The sequence below is a fragment of the Panthera pardus genome, unplaced genomic scaffold (assembly GCF_024362965.1).
Source record: "Panthera pardus isolate Hobbes unplaced genomic scaffold, ASM2436296v1 HiC_scaffold_25, whole genome shotgun sequence".
In the NCBI taxonomy this organism is placed as follows: Eukaryota; Metazoa; Chordata; class Mammalia; order Carnivora; family Felidae; genus Panthera; species Panthera pardus.
The window spans coordinates 51855397-51873838 of NW_026526821.1; the positions used below are offsets into that span (position 1 = coordinate 51855397).

Genomic DNA, 18442 nt, shown 5'->3' on the forward strand with positions numbered 1-18442 from the left:
GGTATTTTTGTTATTACATTCATAAGTAGAGACTGTATTTCAAAACAAGTTTATATAGACTTCAAAAAGGCCTAGACTTAAAGTGAAATTTATTTAAATACTAGTAGTTACATAGTATGCTGCTGGCATACACATCTTCACAGTTCATAAAGTAAAAAAGCTAAACTTTTAAAGTCAGCTCTGAAATGGATGCATTTTCATTAATACATTCACTAGTTAAGTCTGTTCTTCTAAAACAGGAGGAAAGACAGAAATAGGAGATATTCTTTAAAGAACAAACTCAACATGTCAGCAGCAAATTTCAGTTAAATTAAATTGGAAACAAATGTTCTGAGTAACCAAAATATAAAGTCAGTTCACCAGCTGAGACTGAAAATTAGGGTATAAATTGGAAGGCTTAAGAGAACTCTACAGAGCATACTGTGTGGTGATTTTTCCATCAAATAAATATTAAAAATGGAATTCTTAAATTTATGATTTAGGAACACAATTTTGATCTAGTCTATAAAATATACTCAGAGGAATCAAAGGCAGGTACCACCACCACCTAAAGTTATTCACAAGACCTGTGGAACCATGACCCTGGCCTCTAAGGTGTCTTCCTGAAGCTCCTTGTGATGGAGTTCATGGAATGGCATGTCTGCTGGGCCACGGGAAGCACCACTCTCATATTAGATACAATGCTAATAACAGAGTCAATGTGCTGATAAGTTTTTATTAGGGGAGATGGAAAGAATTCTCAAAACAGATTCATGGCTTAAAAGTGGATGAGTCTCCTCAAGAGCCTGGAGAGACATCATGAAATCACCCCGAGGTAATGAGCTTGGTCCCCTACGTTCATGTTCCGTGTCACACCAGCCAACGGTAGAGTCTCTAACAACATAATGAGTTTTGAGATAATATACTTTAGGGGAAAAAAAGGACAGTTCATTTTAAAGTAATTAAAGTGTATTTTAGTTTCATAATTAACTGCACATATTTGCTTTATAATCTCTTAATAAACATGTCAACTTTACCAATAAAGTATTTTCCTTCATATTCTAATTAACAAGTTTTCTTTAACAATTTATAATAATAATCCATCTGCAAGTCTGATCTTGCAATAAACAGTCTTGTAACATTATTTTAAAAACCTAAATTCCAGTTGGTACTGTACCAAAATTTAACTTCAAAATTCACAGTACTGCCCAGAAACAGGCGGGTCCTGAGGTTCTACAGAAGAAGGGAGTGACTTCGTTCTTGGTGTTTTCATCTGGTAGCACACATGGGAGGTCACAGAGTCAAAGGGCTGTGGACTGGTAACAACACTTCAGGCTGCTGTACTTACTTCATACTTTTACTTCAAGCGGAGACTTTTAAAATACATCTGACATAGGTATGTATAAATATATGTAGATGTGAATATATACACACACTATTGGACAAAAGAATGACAGCAATGTATGTGAAACTTTTTTGCCAAATGGATTCTATTTGGTAAATAAATAATGTTTTCCTGTCAATCTATCGCAGTCCAGACCAACTATGCAGATAGGATGCCCAGCCAGAGGAACGAGAAGCATTTTCTTCCTCACCTTTGGAAAGTTAAAAAAGAAAAAAAAAGGCATTAATCTTTTCATACCATACTTTGACATTACAAGTATGTTCTTGAACTTTCAGTATTTGCTTTCTCCATTAGACAATTCCAAAATAAACTCCCCAGCACAACTAAGTATTATTTACAATAAGGGGAATTTTTACATTCTTTTAAAACAGAAGCCTTACATAACTTAGAATCTAAACCCAATAGTTTTGTGTTAAACCTCAAAATGAAACCAAGACAAACAAAAAATCATTGTTTTTAATCATTTTTAAAAATTTTTTTTAACGTTTATTTATTTTTGAGACAGAGAGAGACAGAGCATGAACAGGGGAGGGGCAGAGAGAGAGGGAGACACAGAATCTGAAACAGGCTCCAGGCTCTGAGCTGTCAGCACAGAGCCCGACGCGGGGCTCGAACTCACGGACCGTGAGATCATGACCTGAGCCTAAGTGGACGCTTAACCGACCAAGCCACCCAGGTGCCCTGTAATCATTTTAAAATCAAATACACTGAGGTATGATTTACTCATGGTAAAATTCATCCTTTTTAGGTATAACACCACCATCCCTACCTTTTTGCCTTTTCTAGAAAGTCATAAATTTAATTACATTGTGTATCTTTGGAGTTTGGTTCCTTTCACTTAGGAGGATGCATTTGAGAATTGTCCATGTTCTGTGTGTATCTGTAGTTCATTCCTTTTTACTGCTGAGTAGATTCCTCTGTGTGGCTGTACCAGACTAGTTTGTTTTATTCATTTACCAGTGAAGGATATCAGCTGTTTCTATTTTTTTCCAATTTAAAATAAAACTGCTAAAAACATTTGTGCATGGGTTTTTAATTTTATCATTTATTGAGAAATGATCTGCATACTGTAAGATTCACCCTTTTAAAGTGTATCATTCAGTGGCTAGGTTTGTGCAGTTTGTTGTGTGAACAAAGGCTTTCATTTCTCTTGGATAAATACCTCTGAGTGGGATTGTTATTATACAGTAAGTATGTTTAACTTTATAAAAAATGCCAAACTTTTCCCAGGGGATTATATCATTTTGTATTGAGTGTTCCAGTTTCCTTTTATCTTTTTTATGATCAACACAAACAAATCCTGTCTTAAAATTCAGAAAAATTCTGGGCTTCCAAGAAAATTTCAGACAAGGCCTCCTTTATTGTTGTCTTCTTACTATGACTTGAATATTAATATATATGATTTGCAAGTTTTACAACCTTAAAAAAAGTGAACCCCTCTTCTTATTACATGTCCTTTGCCACCTTCCCACTTCTCCCCAAAAGTGATGACTATTAAATTCAGTATACTCTCTCCCAGATGCTATTCTGTGTTTTCAAGCATGTATAATGTATCACAAGTGGATCTCCTGCAGAAAGGCATTTTCAAAATTTTAAATAGAGGAACTTAATTTTATTATTATTTAACCTTTAAAAAAATATTTATTTTTGAGAGAGAGAGAGACAGAGTGGGAGTGGGGAGGGGCAGAGAGAGACGGAGAGAAATCCCAAGCAGGCTCCACACCGTCAGCACAGATCCTGCCGTGGGACCGGAATCCCCAAACTGTGAGATCATGACCTGATCTGTGTCTCAGATCTGGCAGGACTCTGCCCCGTGCAGACAATGTTCTGGGCAGCTTTTTTTTTTTTTTTTTTTTTTTTAAATGTTTATTTACTTTTGAGAGAGACAGAGACAGAATGCAAGTGGGTTAGGGGCAGAGAGAGAGGGAGACATAAATCCGAAGCAGGCTCCAGGCTCTGAGCTGTCAGCACAGAGCCTGACGCGGGGCTCGAACTCACAAGCCATGAAATCATGACCTGAGCTGAAGCCGGCTGCTCAACCAAATGAGCCACCCAGGCACCCCTGGGGCAGCTGTTCTTCTCTGGTAAACAAGGACCACAGAAAGGCTGAGATAGGGTGCATTTGCTCCTGCACTGAGTAATTGCTCTCTTCTGATAAAATTCTATGTCCTCTTAAACCAAATCAGGCCCGTACAGTGAGTATGTGAGTGTTCTCTTCCTGCCAGTCTGGAGATGATCAAAAAAGCTTCACAGTCTTCACCTTTTTTCCTATTGAATTGTTAGCCTTTTTCTTTTTCTTTCTTTTTTTTTTTCTTAATTGAGGTAAAATTGGTTCTTCTATTAGTTTTAGGTATTTTTCCTCTTTACTTACTTCTATACAGTATTAGATTTTGGCAACACTGTACAGTAAGGAACAATACACAGTTCTGCAAATTATAACCTAGTTGGGGAGTAAAGATGTAGAGAAGCAACCTTCGCTCTTACTTGAGCAGCTAAGTTGAGATTCTAGTCTTTCAAAGAGAAGTACGATATGACCAACAACCTGCTTACCTCAAGTTGTGGCTCAAGAAGAGAAATCTGCAGCCTGTGAATGGTGCTGGGATCCAACATGAGGGAAGCAGGGGAGTTAACATTTGCACCACATGCAGAGCAACAACCTATGCTACTGAGCAGTATTTCTTCATGTTACTTGTTTGGGGACTAACATAGCACTTTGTGTTGTTTTGCCTTATGTAGAGATGTGACAGGCAGCTTTGAGCAGCTAATGACACTTGCCCATGGGGCGAGTTGGGTCCTTATTGGGTGTTTATTACAAGGAGTTGGACATCACCTGTCAGAGGTAGAAAACCTACTTTATCCCCTAAGTTAATGTTTCTCAAATATTTGTGACCCAGACGCACAGAAAGGCAAACGTCTGTCTGATACAGTCAGACAGAAACCAACATTCACACATATACCCAGGGAACTTCAAGAAACAATTCTTACCCTTATCAGATTCAAGATAGTCTGATGTTTGTCTCATTGTCTCAAATTAAAAAAAATGTTCTGTATGTGATTCACCAAATTAATTTCAATATCCATTAGTGATTACCAACCTGAATGAAAAATATTGGTATAATCTCTACACAAAATCAGAGTATAAACCCTGTTTCAAAGGAGATGAAGGGGGCAAGAGGTACTTGTGTTCTTTGCTCTTATGGTCCCATTCCTTTCACTGTCAGGAAGAGCAGCCCTCAGACCCTCTCTTCTGGTACTCCGGACATCTGTAACGTGGTCTATTGTTTCCAAGTCTTGGTAAATGTCCTTGGTAAATGTCCTTTTCCGTAGTGTGGTGACAGGTTTCCTGTGCATGGCATTCCTTCTTGTATCTCCGACCTTCCACTTAACTTTTCCTTATACATGAAGTACATAGTTGAGCATTTCCAATGGAGGTGAATTCTTGGAAGTTTCTATCAGAAAAGATCTTGAGAAATATTTTCTCAAGGTTCACAGTTATTGTTTTTTTTTTAATGTTTATTTTTGAGAGTGCATGTATGCGCAGGAGCAGGGGAAGGGCAGAGAGGTGAACAGAGGATTGGAAGCTGACTCTGCACTGACAGCAGACAGCCTGACGCGGGGCTTGAACTCATGAACTGTAACATCATGACCTGAGCTGAAGTTGGACGCTTAACTGACTGAGCCACCCAGCTGCCCCAAGGTTCACATTTATATCTTATAGCATGCGAAAGACAGTACTCCACCAATCACGGAAAAGTACACTGTGAGCCTATCACTCCTTTAAAGGTAATGAGGTAAAGGGTCTTCTTTTGAGACTTTTCTCTATTCTTTTAGTGGGCATTTTCACTTTTATGTGAAGAGGTACACTTCCTTTTATTTATCCTACTTGAAATTGTATTGAGATTTTTCAAATGTGTGGAGGGATGTCCTTCAGCAGCTCTGAAAAATTTTTAGCCACTCTCTTCAATACCATCTCTACCTCATTCTTTCCTGTCCTCTCCTTCTAGAACTTCAATTATTAAATATATGTTAGATGTCTTCATTCTATCCTCTACATCTGTTACTTTTCTGGTTTTTTTCCCTCCATTGTGTTTCCATGCTGAATTCTGAATGATTCCTTCTGACCCATCTTCCAGTTTAATAATTCTCGCTTAAGCTGTATCTCTAGCTGCTGCCAGACTACAGCTGTTTTTAATTCAATTTTTATAAGTTTTCTTTTGTTTGTTCACATAGATAAGAGATAAGTGAATAATCTTTATAACGTATAGTAGTTTAGGGAATTTTCGTATACGTTTACGGGACTTAGCAAAAAACCTGTATTAGAGTTCTGGGTTTCTAATGAACTTCTTATATATACCCTGTTGGGATGATCACTAACATCTGTGTTATCAGAACCCTTAAGTTAGTCTTTTTGAGATCTTTTAATCAACAGGCCCTCAACTTACAGGAGCCACTTGAATGTAACACCTACATAACAGTAAATATCTGGGCCTTAAAAGAGACTGTTAGATATGCTAAGTATTTTGAGATCATTTCATTGAAGTATGTTTTAATTTAAAAATACACATGTCATTCCTAAAGTCCTGGTTAATTTTACAATGAAAAAAATAGTTTTAACTTTGGTAGAATAAACAAAAAGTAATATATAAAAGCAAATTTATTATCAGAATAACTAAATTACAAAAAATGTACATTATGTATTCTTATTTTGGTTCTTGTGACAAAAATACAATTGTAGCTAAGGTAATGTGCCCTACAATTAGCAGAACTGAGGTTACCTGAGAATCTTCCTCCCTCATCATTACTCAGATATATTGTAAGACAACATTTTAAAAGAAACAATCAGCACTATGTATGAAGTATTTCTACAAAACCAAAACCAAACAAACAAACAAACAAACAAACAAACAAACAACAAACCCCGAATCATATCAGTCCTCTAGATCAGGGGTTCTCAAGGTATGGTCACCAGACCAGGTCCCCAGAGCATCAGTATCATCTGGGAACTTGTTAAAAATGCGAACTCTTGAATCTATTGAATCAGAAACTTGGTGGGGAGGGGGGTGTCCAGCAATCTGAGTTTTAATCATTGCACCAGATGATTCTGATACCTGGTCAATTTTGAGCACCACTCTCCAGCATTACCAGTTTAATCAGGACTTATAGGGAATAGAAGAACATGTTAAAGAGCACCAACATGAGGTAAACCAGTCAAAAGTGGGACAACTGGACATTCCGGGCTTACTGACACAATGTCTCAGAAATTATACAACATTACCTATGAGGTATTTTTTGTTTCCCACCCCACCCATTTACACCTGGATCTAATCAGAGATCTAACTTCCTATTTATAGGCAATAATGGAATCAGTTAAATGCTATCTCCAAGTGCCAAATTCAGAACTGAGCTTCTGTAGGACAAATGACCAGTTTCTTCAAATAATAATCGACATACTACAAAAAAGAACATGGAAATACTATAGATAATAACAATAAGACAGAGCTTAAGGGACATCAACCAGATGCAGTGTGTGAGCCCTATTTGGGATGGTGTAGAAAGACATCTGTGATAATGGGAACACTGAGGGTGAACTTGGTGTAGACAGCAGAGGGGTCCAATACACAGCAAATATTTGCTGGGGAAATCATATGATGTGTGGAACTTGTTTAAATCTCTAGCTCTGCTCTTCCCCTGTCAAAAGAAGTCTGACCATGAGTTGAAAACTGTTAAAGATGACTGAGAACTATAAGGGACATGACAGTATTCTGCCTGCATGCTTGAAAGGGTCAGTGATAAAAACATTTGAAACTAACAAAAATTAAACCATGATCCTTAAGACGCAGTCTTAAGTCAGGTAACTACAGCAGCTGTATGTGCATCATTTTAAAGGAGTTAATGAAATCACAGTATTAAATCTATTTGATAGAAAATCTAAACTCCAAACACAGGACAGCTTTAAAGCTGAATGTTCCTTAAGAAATAGACTGTTGGGTATGATATGGACCAAGTGTTGAGCCATATCATTGCTGCCTTGAGACTCTTTGGGGGAGAAGAGGTAAAGGTGGACATGAAGCAAGAAAGACTAAACCAACACAAGTTAAAAAAAAAGTATGATATAAAATAAAACCACATTCTTTGATAGAATTCAATGCTAGAATTACAAGTCCACTATTCAAAAGATCTAACTAAACACTGTATTGTATTTTGATGCATCTTAAAATTACATAATGTTACCTTTTCAAATCTAGTCACAGGTTACACATATGATAGAACTCATATTTTAAGTCATAGTGTCATGAAAAAGATTGTAAGAGCACACACAAAGTCTCATCCACAAGGCCAGCATTTAGTGTAAGTTATGAAACAGAAGTTCTAATACTTTCCTTCACATACCTTGAGCAATTGCAGCAAGTTTTCCCTTTTCTTCAGGGCTGAGCTGCAGCATTGTATCTATAACAGGAAGCAGTCTTTCTTTCTCACTACCTGGTTTCAGGAAAATGAATTGGAGCAAGACATTCTTCAAGTACTCCAGGTTAGCTACAGACTTTTCTCGTTCCTGATTTCTTTCCAGTCTTCTTATTTCACTTTTGAGGAGCTGATGTTAAATAAATGAGTTAAAAATGGTTTCAGGAGCTTTGGGTTAAAAATGGTGGACTGAACACATGCACTTTTCTTCCCTTCCTGCTGCAATGCCCCCAAAAATGACTAAAAGAGAGTAGGAGAAAAGAAAAAAAGCAGATAGAAATATCAAGAAATTCCTAAAAGATGAGAAACAGAAAAAGTGGACAAGACTCAGTCCATCAGCTTACCAACTACCACTGACAGGAGGACACAATGGATTCCACAAAAATACCAAGAAGCTCCTGCCTCAGAAGTACAGAGGAGCACGGAAATTGGGGCTGAAAACGGGGGACTGATATAAAGTCTACATAGGTTGGTACTATGGTGCTCCCTCCATCTCCTATTCTCTACAGAAAGTAAACCAGTGGGCTCAGGGCTGTGGGATAAGACATGCTGTGAAGAGGGCAAGCCAGAGTTTGAAAACAAGGGCCACAAACCCCTTCCCTGCCCTGCTCACAGACTGCAGGTAGTCACGGTGTCCACAGTGAAGTTATGTTTACATGATGCACAGCATTTCACTAAAACAAAAGCCAAGTCCATGATAGAGTAAATATAAGGAATATAAGACGATCTAAGATATTACCAAAAAAAATGGGGCAAAGGGTGATAGAAAAGATGATAAAATGTTAAAGTCTTTGGAGATTTGTGGGTTGAAACAGACAAAAATAGTTATACTTCATCATTTTATGTTAGTCCAGGAAAGTTAGCAAACTCGGTCCTAAAATCTACGGTCATTCTGAAAAGTGACAATAAGGTCCAAGAAATCATTCAGGAATGTAAATTTGTGGAAATATAACATTTGAATAGTCACTTATACTCATTGGGCTAGTTAGCAATTTGTTATATGTGATAATGTTTGGAATATGTAGAAAATGTTATTTTATACAGATGCATATTACTGTCATAGAATATACAATTTACTATGAATAATGTAATAACTCAGTATAAAACAGTTAACTGAACAAGGAGAGCTGAGGCTCTCCACCGAAGGACAGCCTATTTGGACAAGCATGTACAGGGCAGAAGCATGTGCTCTCCAGACATACAAGGGCTGCAATGTTGCTCCCCACTTATCAGCTTCAATCATTTCTCTCATCAGTGATGTGAGGATTAAATGAGATGGTCTATGTAAAGCCAAGGGCCTGGCTCATGAGAACTGCACAACAAGTAATAGGACTATTTTTGGAGAAGTGACTTAGCAGTGAGCCTGGGTGCATTGTGTAACCCTCAACTGCACCACAATCTACCTATTACCACGTGTTTCTAGTGTCACTTTTATTTAATTTTTTAAATTAAAAAAAAAAATTTAATTTGCATCCAAATTAGTTAGCATATAGTACAACAATGATTTCAGGAGTAGATTCCTTAATGCCCCTTACCCATTTAGCCCATACCCCCTCCCACAACCCCTCCAGTAACCCTCTGTTTGTTCTCTATATTTAAGAGTCTCTTATGTTTTGTACCCTCCCTGTTTATGTTATTTTTGCTTCCGTTCCCTTATGTTCACCTGTTCTGTGTCTTAAAGTCCTCATATGAATGAAGTCATATGGTATTTGTCTTTCTCTGACTAATTTTGCTTAGGATAATACCCTTAGTTCCATCCACATACTTGTAAATGGCAAGATTTCATTCTTTTTGATTGCCGAGTGATACTCCATTGTCTATATATACCACATCTTCTTTATCCATTCATCCATCGATGGATATTTGGGCTCCTTACATACTTTGGCTATTATTACTAGTGCTGCTATTAACATTGGGTTGCATGTGCCCCTTTGAAACAGCATATCTGTATCCCTTTGGATAAATACCTCATAGTGTAATTGCTGGATCGTACATAGTTCTATTTTTAATTTTTTGAGGAACTTCCATACTGTTTTCCAGAGTGGCTGCACCAGTTTGCATTCCCACCAGCAGTGCAAAAGAGATCCTCTTTCTCTGCCTCCTCACCAACATCTATTGATGCCCCAGTTGTTAATGTTAGCCATTCTGACAGGTGTGATGTGGTATCTCATTGTGGTTTTGATTTGTATTTCCCTGATGATGAGTGATGTTGGGTATTTTTTAATGTGTCGGGTGGCCATATGGATGTCTTCCTTGGAGAAGTGTCTATTCGTGTCTTTTTCCCTTTTCTTCACTGGATTATTTGTTTTTTGGGTGTTGAGTTTGATAAGTTCTTTATAGATTTTGGATACTAACCCTTTATCTGATATGTCGTTTGCAAATATTTTCTCGCATTCCATCAGGTGCCTTTTAGTTTTGCTGATTGTTTCCTTTGCTGTGCAGGAGCTTTTTATTTTGGTGAGGTCCCAACAGTTAATTTTTGCTTTTGTTTCCCTTGCCTCCAGAGATGTATTAAGAAGTTGCTGCGGCCAAGGTCAAAGAGGTTTTTGCTTGCTTTCTCCTCGAGGATTTTGATGGCTTCCTGTCTCACATTTAGGCCTTTCATCCATTTTGAGTTTATTTTTGTGTATGGTGTAAGAAAGTGGTCCAGGTTCAGTTTTCTGCATATTGCTGTCCAATTTTCCCAGCACCAGTTGCTGAAGAGACTGTCTTTATTCCATTGGATAGTCTTTCCTCCTTTGTCAAAGATTAGTTGGCCATACATTTGTGGTCCATTTCTGGGTTCTCTATTCTGACCATTGATCTGTGTGTCTGTTTTTGTGCCAGTACCATACCGTCCTGATGATTACAGCTTTGTAATACGGCTTGAATTCTGGGATTGTGATGCCTCTTTTCAAGATTGCTTTGGCTATTCAGGGTCTTTTCTGGATCCATACAAATTTTAGGATTGTTTGTTGTAGCTCTGTAAAGAATGCTGGTGTTATTTTGATAGGGATGGCATTGAATATGTAGATTGCTTTGGATAGTATTGACATTTTAACAGTATTTGTTCTTCCTATCCAGGAGCATGGATATTTTTCCATGTTTTTGTGTCTTCTTCGATTTCTTTCATAAGCTTTCTACAGTTTTCAGTGTATGATTTTTTTTCACCTCTTTGGTTATGTTTGTTCCTAGGTATTTTATGGTTTTTGGTGCAATTGTGAATGGGATCAATTCCTTGATTTCTCTTTCTGTTGCTTCATTGTTGGTGTACAGGAATGCAAGCGATTTCTGTGCATTGATTTTATATACTGCGATTTTGCTGAATTCATGAATCAGTTCTAGCAGTTTTTTGTGGACTCTTTTGGGTTTTCCATATAGAGTATCATGTCATCTGTGAAGAGTGTAAGTTTGACCTCCTCCTGGCCAGTGTGGATGCCTTTTATTTCTTTGTGTTGTCTGATTGCTGAGGCTAAGACTTCTAATACTATGTGGTGAGAGTGGACAATCTGTCTTGTTCCTGAGGATGATATTAGCATTGGGTCTTTCGTATATGGCTTTTATGATCTTGAGGTATGATCCTTCTATCCCTACTTTCTTGAGGGTTTTTTTTTTATCAAGAAAGGATGCTATATTTTGTTAAATGTTTTCTCTGCATCTATTGAGATCATATGGTTCCTGTCCTTTCTTTCACTGATGTGATAAATCGCATTGATTGTTTTGCGGATATTGAACCAGCCCTGCATCCCAGGTATAAATCCCACTGGATCGCCGTGAATAATTTTTTTAATGTATTGCTGGATCCGGTTGGCTAAAATCTTGTTGAGGATTTTTGCATCCATGTTCATCAGGGATATTGGTCTATAGTTCTCCTTTTTAGTGGGGTCTCTGGTTTTGGAATTAAGGTAATGTTGGACTCAAGAAAGAGTTTTGAAGTTTCCCTTCCATTTCTATTTTTTGGAACAGCTTCAACAGAATAGGTGTTAACTCTTCCTTAAATGTTTGGTAGATATTGGTTTTTTGTTCTCCTTTTTAGTGGCATCTCTGTCTGGTTTTGGAATCAAGGTAATGCTGGCTTCATAGAAAGAGTTTGGAAGTTTTCTATTTTTTGGAACATTTCTATTTCTATTTTTTGGAACAGCTTCCATTTCTATATTTTGGAACAGCTTCAAGAGAATAGGTGTTAACTCCTTTTTAAATGTGGGGTAGAATTTCCCTGGAAAGCCATCTGGCCCTGGACTCTTGTTTTTTTGGGATTTTTGATTACTAATTTGATTTCTTTACAGGTTATGGGTCTGTTCAAATTTTCTATTTCTTCCGGTTTCAGTTTTGATAGTGTATATGTTTCTAGGAATTTGTCCATTTCTTCCAGATTGCCCATTTTATTGGCATATAATTGCTCATAATATTCTCTTATTGTTGATTGTATTTCTGCTGTGTTGGTTGTGATCTCTCCTCTTTCATTGTTGATTTTATTTATTTGGGTCGTTTCCTTTTTTCTTTTTGATCCAACTGGCTAGTAGTTTATCAATGTTGTTAATTCTTTCGAAGAAACATCTTCTGGTTTCATTGATCTGTTCTACTGTCTTGTTTTGTTTTGGTTCTGATAGCATTATTTTGGCTCTATTTATTATTTCCTGTCTTCTGCTGGTTTTGAGTTTTATTTGCTGGTCTTTTTGCAGATCTTCAAGATGTAAGGTTAGGTTGTGTGTCTGAGACCTTTCTTCCTTCTTCAGGAAGGCCTGGATTCCTATATACTTTCCTCTTATGACTGCCTTTGCTGTGTCCCAGAGGTTTTGGGTTGTAGTGTTATCATTTTCATTGGCTTCCATGTACTTTTTAATCTCCTCTTCAACTTCTTGGTTAGCCCATTCATTCTTCAGTAGGATGTTCTTTAGTCTCCAAGTATTTGTAACCTTTTCAAATTTTTTCTTGTGGTTAATTTCAAGTTTCATAGCACTGTGGTCTGAAAATATGCACGGTATGATCTTGATCTTTTTGTACTTGTTGAGGGCTGATTTATGTCCCAGTATGTGGTCTATTCTGGAGAACGATCTATGTGCACTAGAGACAAATGTATATTCCACTGCTTTAGGATGAAATCTTCTGCATATATGTTAAGTCCATCTGGTCCAGTGTTTCATTCAAAGACATTGTTTCCTTGTTGGTTTTTTGATTAGATGATCTGTCTATTGCTGGAAGTGGGGGTGTTGAAGTCCCCTACTATTACGGTATTATTATCAATGAGTTTTTTTTATGTTTGTGATTAATTGATTTATGTATTTGGGTGTTTCCACAGTTGGCGCATAAATGTTTACAACTGTCAGGTCTTCTTGGTGGATAGACCCCTTAATATGATATAATGCCCTTCTTCACTCTCTTGTTACAGTCTTTATTTTAAAGTCTAGATTGTCTGATATAAGTATGGCTACTCTGGCTTTCTTTTATTGACCATTAGCATGACAGATGGTTCTCCATCCCCTTACTTTCAATCTGAAGGTATCTTTAGATTAAAGTGGGTCACTTGTAAACAGCATATAGATGGACCTTGTTTTCTTACCCATTCTGTTACCCTATGTCTTTTGATTTAAGCATTTAGTCCATTGACGTTTAGAGTGAGTACTGAAAGATATGAATTTATTGCCATTATGTTGCTTGTGCTTGTAGAGTTGGGAGTTCCTGGTGGTGTTCTCTGGTCTTTTCTTTGTTCCTTTTGGTCTTTATTTTTTTGTCTTTTCTCTCTCAGGGTGTCCCCCCTTAAAATTTCTTCCAGGACTGGTTTAGTAGTCACAAACTCCTTTAATTTTTGTTTGTCTGGGAAACTTTTAATCTGTCCTTCTATTTTGAATGACAGCCTTGCTGGATAAAGAGTTCTTGGCTGCATATTTTTTCTGATTCAGCACATTGAATATATCCTGCCACTCCTTTCTGGCTTGCCAAGTTTCTGTGGACAGGTCTGCTGCAAACCTGATTTGTCTTCCCTTGTAGGTTAAGGACTTTTTTTCCTTTGCTGCTTTCATGATTCTCTCCTTGCCTGAGTATTTTGTGAATTTGACTATGATACATCTTGATGATGGTTGGGTTTTTTTAATCTAATGGGAGTCCTCTGTGCTTCCTGGATTTTGATGTCTGTGTCTTCCCCCAGCTTAGGAAAGTTTTCTGCTATGATTTGCTCCCATAACCCTTCTACCTCTTTTGCTCTCTCTTCATCTTCTGGGACCCCTATGATTCTAACATTGTTCCTTTTGAATGAGTCACTGATTCCTCTAATTCTTAAATTGTGCTCTTTTTCCTTAGTCTCCCTCTTTTTTTCTGCTTCATTATTCTCCATAAGTTTGTCCTCTATATCACTGATTCTCTGCTCTGTCCCATCCATCCTTGACGCCATGGCATCCATTCGAGATTTCAGCTCAGTTACAACATTTTTTATTTCATCCTGACTGGCTTTTACTTCTTTTATCTCTGCAGAAAAGGATTCTAATCTATTTTCGACTCCAGCTAGTATTCTTATTATTGTGATTCTAAATTCTGATTCAGACATCTTGCTTGTACCTGTGTTAGTTAAGCCTCTGTCATTTCTTCCTGCTCTTTCTTTTGGGGTGAATTCCTTTATTTCATCATTTTGAAGAGAAAAAAGGAATTAATGAGGTAAAAAAATTAAAATTAAAAAAATTAAAATTAAAAAAATATTAAAGTTAAAAAATTAAACACGCGCACACACACAACTCGAATAAGTGATGCTAGATCCTAAGTGTGTTTTAGTGTGGGTGTTGAAAGGGGCTTAATAGATCAGAGAAAAAGGGAAAGAAAGAAGGAAAAAAAGGAAATCTTTTGAAAATTTGAAGAAATGAATAGACTAAAGTAGAATAAAATAAAGTGATGGAAATAAAATAGAATTCGAAAAAATTTACATAAATGTAAAAAATATAATAGAAAAAAATTAAAGAAAAATATTCTTAGTAAAAATTGAAAACAAAAATAAAGTTTTTCTCTTTCTGTATTCAAGAAAAAGAAATGAAAAAGATAAAAAAGGAAAAGAAAAAAAAGGGAAAATTGAATAAATGGACCAGTGAACAGACTGAAATATGATAGAAATGACTTCATTTTTCTCTAGAAGTCCAACTATGAATAGCTTTAATAATATGAATAGCTTTAATAATAGCTATAATTTAGTCCATAAACTAAGCAGATGGAGAGACTCATGTTCCTGAAGAGCGAGGTTGGCCTGGTTGGGTGGGGCTTAGTGTAACGGCTCATTCTTCACTAGATGGTGCTGCTTAGCTTACTGGGGTGGATTGTTGTGGTGCTTGTAGGTGTGTATGTGCATGTGCAAGAGTGGTGATAATGGTGTCATCCAGCTACCCAGTCTCTCGTATCAGAACTCTGTTCTCCCTGATCAGCAATCACACACACATCCTTTGCCTTCAGCACCGTCCTTTGTCTTCAGCTCCCGTCCACTCCCCGGCTTTACACAGTCTGTGGCCATGCCCCAGGCAGAACCTCCCTCCTGAGTTTTATCTCACATGCGGCTGTTTTTCCCCACCCCTTACTTCTGAGGAACTGTGGCTTTGACCTGTTCTGTCCCTCTGTGGGAGGGTGTCACCAAGCAATGGCCAGGTGCTGGCTGCACCCAGGAATGTTCGTGGGACTGTGCTGCTGCCAGTACCCAGGGACTGTGGCTAGGTGCCAACCCACCCCAGAAAAAGTTCACGCAATCGGGTAGCAGCAGCGTTTTAGGGATTATGACAAATCACCACACATGTTTGGCACCAGGCTTCACCCCCAGCAATCTTGTTCCAGAACCAGTAAATACGGTTGTTCTTCCAGGTCCACTGGGGCCTTTGCCTTTGGGGGAGTCACAGAGCCTCTACCAGGTGTCCTCCCAGCAGGGGAACCGCCTCTCCCATGTGATCCAAAGACCCCCAGGCTTCACTCTGCTCCTGGGGATTCATCCTTCTCACCAGAGCATCGCCAGGTATTGTGTTGCAGAGCTTCAGACTCTGTACTTGCCCTGTTTATAGAGTCTTAATAGAGTTTAAACCCTTTCTTTTTCCTTTCTCCATTTTTAGTTGAGTCCCTGCAGCTGTTTCCACGGTTCTACTTTCTTTCCAGCTGCTTTTGGTGCGGGGGGGGGGGGCTTTTCCCGTATTCTCCCCACCTCCGTCCTTTCCACATGCAAAAACGGCTCCCTGCCCTCCACGGCTTCTCTCTTCCCCAGTTCACCTCTCTGTGCTGCGTACCTGCTGAATTTTGTGGTTCAGGTTGTGCAGATTGTTGTGTTAATCCTCAGTTTTCTAGGTGTGCAGGATGGTTTAGTGTTGATCTGGTTGTATCTCATGGACGTGAGACACAAGAAAAACTTCCATGCTGTTCCGCCATCTTGGCTCCTCCCTTCTACTGTTGCTTTTAAATAGGAAAGCTTCCTATGCTACCTTCCTATCTCTACCCACAATTGTGATAAGTAGTTTAGGGCCATAAATATCAGCTGAATGATATGAATGAGAAGTGTCTACAGTTTATCTTTAGAACTTAAGGGCCCATACCTATTTGAGTTTTACATAAGCACATGTGGAACAATGACTTGTGAACCTACTCTAATCTATTTCTAAATCTATTATGGTTTCTTAGAAAAAGCAGGAATTAAAGTAGTCTTCCTATACTATACACACCAAAGCAAGTAGTATTTCTCAGTTTCAGGAATGTTGTGTCATAAACAATCAAGATGTGATGGATGTGTCTCATCTGTGAGAGTAGGGGGTGAGGTCAAGAAAACCAATCTGGTACAAAGAGTATTTTCTGGGTGGCAGTGTTTGATCTTACCTTAATTTGCTCCATAAGGATTGCATTGGTTGCTTCTGTTTCCCGAAGCAGGACATTTAAGTGATCAGCGCTTTTTGTGGTAGAACTGAGCTTTTGAACCAATTCTTCTTTGGTAAATTCAGCATGCCATAAAGGAGGCTCTGCAAGATGTTGTTCCAGTAATTAATTCTCAAAATCAGAGATTATAGATGAAGATTCTAAGTAAGAAATATATCTAAGTATGGATATTTTAGTTTGCAATATTACTCAGGTCCACTTTCTGTCATTCTTCTATTCAACATATCTCCGTTACATGTTGAATATAACACTAACAAGGCAGAATCTCTGTTGTAAAGCATGTAATCTAACTGCATTCAAGTTCTATGAACCCCAGTTCTAGAATTTGTAGACAGTTCTATCAGTTTCACTACTCACACTCCTCTATGTCCCAAGAGTTTATGTCATTTTACTTATAAACAAGGGGAGTAGTAACATTCACCAATCATTTATATCATGGATGCTTGTAAGAATTTTATATGAAGTGGGTAGGTATCATTATTCAAATTTTATAGAGAAGGAACAGGCTCAAAGTTGACAAGGAATTTTGGCAGATCTGATTCTTGAGTCTGCTGCCAGTCTCTCATGATGCCTCCATGCCATTACTACTAACCTTGCCTGGAGGGCTAACTGCAGTTTCCACCCACACCACAATCAGTGACCATGGACACAAACAGTCCTTACTCTAGATCCTGAAACTTCAGTTAGAGGATAGAGTCTCTCTGAATTATGAACATTAATGTTCATGACAGGTAAGACTAACATGTACCAAAACTTTACCGTATTTAAATACGTTTAGCACTACTAAGTCACCCAGAGGAATAAATGAAAGCTGTCAGTTTCTTAGAAGGGTGAGAGAATAGTTCATCCTACTTTCTAATACTACATAGCTTACAACCATCTATTTCTGGCTCAAGCTTAGAGCAGAACTAGCATTAAAATCAAACAAACAATTGCTTCATTCTGTAGAAGAGTCTTCCATTTGGGGTGGAACATTGAAAGAAATTTTCCTAGAGTAGTTAAAAAAAACAAGTATAACTTAAGGGTTAGGATTTATTAGACGAGACAACAGAGCTAAATAAGAAAAACATACCCAAAGAGAGAGACCTACCAAGTTTAGTTTCAGGAGAATTAAGCAGTTGCTCTAAAGACTGTGTGTGAGTGCCAGAGGAAGATACAGACTCTGTGTCGGTTGTCTCCATTCCTTCTCCCTCCTCCCGGGTTATGGTGTACATGTCTGGTAGGGGAGGGTCTGTGCTTCTCCTTTCTCGAAGGTTCTTCAAAGGTTGGTGGGAAGAAGCTGGGCCTATTAAATTTTTTTTTTAAAAGAGTGAGATTGTTCAAAACCATGGATTCAGCATTCACTGAGATACACGATGAGATTAAAATGATCATAGGGATGTCAAATGGTATGATAGGGAATTTGAAGAACTAGAAGACAAGTAATAGGTGCATAAAGAATTTCTAAGCTAGGGGCACCTGGGTGGCTCAGTTGGTTGGGCGTCTGATTTCGGCTCAGGTCATGATCTCGCGGTCCGTGAGTTCGAGCCCCGCATCGGGCTCTGGGCTGACAGCTCAGAGCCTGGAGCCTGTTTAGGATTCTGTGTCTCCCTCTCTCTCTGACCCTTCCCTGCTCATGCTCTGTCTCTCTCTGTCTCAAAAATAAATAAATGTTAAAAAAAAATTAAAAAAAAGAATTTCTGTCAGTACTAAAAATTTATTAAAATAGAAGTTATTGAACTTTTAATCACTTAAATAATT

General features: G+C 38.0%; 1 protein-coding gene across 2 annotated transcripts in view; it reads right to left on the reverse strand.

Moving 5' to 3' along the window:
- Window positions 1-695: 695 nt before the first annotated feature.
- GCC2 (GRIP and coiled-coil domain containing 2) overlaps window positions 696-18442 on the reverse strand; it is a 65603-nt gene continuing 47856 nt past the window's right edge. For both annotated transcript variants that reach the window (XM_019434607.2, XM_019434608.2), the window contains exons 20-23: window positions 17793-17987; window positions 16646-16785; window positions 7775-7976; window positions 696-1574 (exon numbers count right to left, since the gene is read on the reverse strand). In XM_019434607.2, the coding sequence (XP_019290152.2) occupies window positions 1504-1574; window positions 7775-7976; window positions 16646-16785; window positions 17793-17987 (608 nt within the window). In that variant the 3' untranslated portion in view covers window positions 696-1503. The remainder of the gene's footprint in view (window positions 1575-7774; window positions 7977-16645; window positions 16786-17792; window positions 17988-18442) is intronic.